This window comes from Pygoscelis adeliae, unplaced genomic scaffold (genome assembly GCF_000699105.1).
Source record: "Pygoscelis adeliae isolate BGI_AS28 unplaced genomic scaffold, ASM69910v1 Scaffold186, whole genome shotgun sequence".
NCBI classification, from domain to species: domain Eukaryota; kingdom Metazoa; phylum Chordata; class Aves; order Sphenisciformes; family Spheniscidae; genus Pygoscelis; species Pygoscelis adeliae.
Window position 1 is genome coordinate 5,469,768 of NW_008825071.1, and position 4,498 is coordinate 5,474,265.

Here is a 4,498-nt window from a genome sequence, read left to right on the forward strand (position 1 = left end):
GAAGAACCACCCCGAGGCCACCCCCCTGACCGACTACGAGCGACCCAACGGTCCAGAGAGAGCGGATCCCGAAAAGACTGACCTCACGAACCCCGCCAAGCCAAAGCGTGACGTCCCTTCCCTCCACGTGAAGAGGGCTGCCCCGGCAGAGCCCCCCTCCAAGGCGAATCCCGATGCGTTAACCAAGTCCCCGGTCCACCGAACTGTCTCCCCGGACAGACAGGTACACAGGCCAGCCGCCTTGCCCCGGCGGCAAAACATGGTGCAGTTTAGCGATGGCAGCAGTGACGATGAGGATAGACTTGTAATAGCAACCTAGTTTTTGTTTTTCATTGTGTTTTTATTTTTGGGGGTTTTTTTTATAACACTTACAGGTTTCTTTGCAAACCTTCCTTTCCTTAAAGCACATTTTTCTGACACAAACCCATTACTAATCTTTGTGCAATCATGAACTCTTGACCAATAATTGTTGTTTCTTGTCAGCTCCAGCCATTTTTGTACATGTTGTATAGACAATTGTGCCTTTTTGGAGTTTTATGTTTAGAAACCTGTACAGATTGTTGAATATATATATATAAAATATGTATATTAAAACCAGGTAGTTGCTTGTGTTTAGTAAGTAAACATCCTATGTCAGATAAATAAAGGATTAAATTATATGTTGCACTGTTAAATGTAAATTTTTATGGCTGTGGGACAAAGTTTCTGTGTACAGATCTAGTATGTAAAACTCCATATTTATTGTATCCATATTAGTCTTGGAAAAGGGTCTGTCCATCTTTCTTGTGTAAGACGGTAGCTTTACACTTAAAAGAGAAATACAGTATCTGTGTTATGAAATATTACAGTAAAATTTTGTTTACTGACTTTACCATTGCTTATGTTGTGCCTTCTTCATGCAGCCTGGTAGTTGGAGAGGCGCTCGACTCGTTCCTTTTAGTGCCCTTCCAGCTGCGTTCAGCTTGAAAGGATCCGGTGGTGGTGTATGCCCCCGTGGTCTCACCTGCCATGAGAGAGAGAGAGAGAGAGAGAGTATGCTCTGCAGACTTACTTGGAGCAAAACCTTCAAAACGTCCGGCGATGGGAAAGTGGGGAGGGAGTCCTTTCAGCTTTTTGTAGAGCGAGCATCCATCCACCTCGTGTTTTTAACACTTCCTGACTAAAATCTGAAGACCTCCCTGAGGGAAAATAGCAAAAGGGTCAAGATGAAATATTTTTTTATTTGTAATCTTGAACTATAAAACCAATTTTTATTGACATTAAAATGTTGTTATGCAAGAAAGGAATAATTCTTTGTGTGTTCTTAATTGCAAAATCCGCCATACCATTGGTGAAAATGCCACTGCTGTAATGAGGATTTGGCATTACCAATTACCATCAACTTCTTATGAGACTGCGTTTCAGGTGATCTTTGTTTACAGGTAGACAAAGCCAATTTCTCCCTAAATATAGCTTTGTCTTATTCATGCAGGGGGAAAAAAAGGGACTAGAGGTCTTACACATACAACTAATGTACCCTTATATCAACAAACTCGTCATGGGCATACAGGACATGGATGGATCCCAGAATAATGAAATTTAATAAAACTCTGTTTCCACATAGTGAAAACAATTTAAAATTACAAATAAATTTTTAAGGTGTTCAACTACTGCAGGAGACAAGTCTCATGTGTTACAGGGCTACACATTCCTGAAAGTTTCAAATTGACCTGGGATTTGTGCTGTAATTTGTAAACAGAGTTGGTTTTCTGCTGTGTCCTTATATCACATTCTTACAGAAGTTTATAAAACCATTTGAGCAACCAGATTCCAGTAGAAAACTGGAAGATGTAATTTAAAAGCATGATCACCTTTATGGAAATAACAAGGATGAGCACATATAAAACAACTGGAAGAAAAGGGTGGGAAGCACATCTTGAAAGAAAATCAGGAGTGAACCCGAGTGAGCTGGGCAGCGTTGTTCACAGATTAACTCCTGTACCCAGCTCAAAGAAGTAATTCATACCCTGTACTGCTCGTATTCAAGAACAGCACAATCCTAGATCCATTTTTAACTTCACATCGGCTTTTGTACTATACTTACATTGTACTCATTACATTATTCCATTACGGTGTGTTGAAAAACTGTAGGCGATGTTGAGTGAGCTTTATTAACTTTCAGAAAGAGCACTTCAATACCAGAAGATCATTTATATGACTATGATTATCAGCCAATTGTACTAATTCAGCAATTAGAAACGCACGTACTAGAAAGGAGAAATTACTCGGCTGAGACATGAATGTTGGTATAATTCCTTACTGTGCAGAGCCTCACTGAGGGCCCGAGCACCTGAACCACGAAGCACTCTCAACTCGCATTGAACTAAATGAGAGTTAAGAGTACTCGGCACCCCACAGCGTTGGACTTCAAGTTTGTGAGTGTCTTATGTGCAACCACTGTGTAAAATGTCACTGTGCATTTGTATGTTCTTTTTATAAACGTAGTGATGTCAACGTGTCTTATCATTACCATTTATACCAAACGTGAAATTACCTGAACCAGCCGAAGTTAAAAAAAAAAAACCATTGCTGCATTACATTTGCTTTGAGAGCCTGAAACTTTTGCTGTTAGAATCAGGTGAAGGTTTGTAGTTAATGAACTCAAGAAACTGCATCAGTTTTAGCTTCTTTAAAATGGACACACTTACCAATAAACTAGAACCATGCTAATTAATTTGAGCATATTTGTCTACAGCATGACAAAAAAAAGATGACTGGATCAAACAGGTTTACAGCAAAGTAAAACTATCTCCAAAATTTTGAATGCTATCACAAGTATTACCATTTCTCTGAATTTTATAAGGAAGCAGTAGGTAAGAAATTGGTGTTCCACATGCCCCAAAGTCCTGATTTTACTAACAGAAACTCCAGAGATTTACTGTATACACATCTTAAATATTTACTTGACTAGCAATTTGTGGTGTGCTCATGTTCTAAGGATTAATTCCAGGAAGTCACTAATTTAACAGAACATTCAACCTGGTGAATCAGGCGACCTACATGTGTCTCTTTTCTATTCTAGGTGTTTTGAAGACATCAAGGTCAAGAGATGGAAGCGGTATCTTGAAGAATAAGAATGACAAGACCACAGATTATGTCATAAAGAGAAATGTTAAGACGTGTGTCATTTGGTAAGTTAATAGCAGGAGAGTAGAGAGAAAGGACCAAGAGAATGGGTACTGATTGATAGTCAGCAGTCATCACACTTAGCCAGGCAAAGCAGATAAGCCTATTTGAAGCAGGATCTCCACTAACAATGAAAAGATTAGTGGGTGGTTGCAGGTATAGCTAACCTAGTCCAAACAGAGTTGGGAGGAAATCACACTTTTCTAGAAGATAGATGTTTGTGGTCGTGAACATACTGTTTCCCTTCCCTCTAGCATGTTTCCAAATGGATATTCCTTGAGGTGCCTCTACGACTTGTGCAACAGGAGAAAAACTAGGAGTGTGACCAGACCTGAGAGAAGGTTAAACTCCATACCTCTCCGCTGTTAGTGGCTAGCAATTTTGTTTTAATCATGCATGTAACCAACATCTATACTGTATGTCAGCATACACGGGTCTCCTGCATCAGCACAAGCCGGTGACCACTGTCTTAGCAATTATGTTTTCATTCTGAATTAATTCCTTTTATTTTAAATTGTGTTGTATCTTTATTCTCTTGTCCAGAGTCATTAGTGATGGGGAAATTGCACTCCCCTTGCCACAAGGATCCTTCTGTTCAAGTCAGTAGCAAGTATCTCAGAGATTTGCCAGTGCAGGATTAGGCTGCTCTTCAGATGGTGTAAATTATCACAGCTGAATTGGAGTAAATAGCACTGGGGCTGCTTACTCAGGGATCAATTTTTAACGACCCGGTCAGACACCCTCTGGCAAATCCAGCACAGCTGTTCAAACATTAAAAGGCCAGGGCAAGTGTTGCTCCTCAGTGCCCCCAGGCACGGTCTGGCATCTTCACAAAACCTGTTTTCATCAAGAGGGTGCAAGCAGGTGCTAGCTAAAGGCTGGGTACAAATACAGCTGCAGTAACGACATGGCATGGCCAACTTCTGTGAGACCGTGCAGATGTTTCCCTGTTATCTGCCAAAAGCCCTCACTGGAAAAAGAATCGACCAGTAGCCTGTAGCTCTTCTCTTTCAACTCAGACCTCAGTTGATTTCTCATTGCAATAGGTGATGTTTGCTGGTGATGCAGGTATCTGATTTTGAAGGCAGCATGTTTCCCCTGCTGTCCATATAACAATACTGGTTTTGGAAGGTGGACTCTCTTAAATGTGTCTACGTTCCCCGTTTGGGCTTTAATAAGCTACAGCATGACCTACCTGTCACTTCTTAGAACAAGACCTAAACCAGAGAGAGCCACTGTTGCTGTAGCTGGCCTCACATCACTTGATCTGTAGAATTACATCCCCAGACGCAACTCCCAACTTCTGGGCCGTAGCTGAAATGAAATAAAACCA

The 4,498-nt window shown here is 40.8% G+C and overlaps 2 protein-coding genes across 2 annotated transcripts in view; both read left to right on the plus strand.

Annotated features, from left to right (window-relative positions):
* The window catches only part of HIVEP1 (human immunodeficiency virus type I enhancer binding protein 1), a 119,041-nt gene extending 118,538 nt beyond the window's left edge, over window positions 1–503 (plus strand). The window contains exon 9 of the mRNA XM_009326545.1: window positions 5–503. Within this exon, the coding sequence (XP_009324820.1) occupies window positions 5–319 (315 nt within the window). The 3' untranslated portion in view covers window positions 320–503. The remainder of the gene's footprint in view (window positions 1–4) is intronic.
* Window positions 504–2,133: 1,630 nt separating this feature from the next.
* EDN1 (endothelin 1) overlaps window positions 2,134–4,498 on the plus strand; it is a 41,544-nt gene continuing 39,179 nt past the window's right edge. The window contains exons 1-2 of the mRNA XM_009326546.1: window positions 2,134–2,140; window positions 3,062–3,170. Coding sequence (XP_009324821.1) covers window positions 2,134–2,140; window positions 3,062–3,170 — 116 coding nt within the window. The remainder of the gene's footprint in view (window positions 2,141–3,061; window positions 3,171–4,498) is intronic.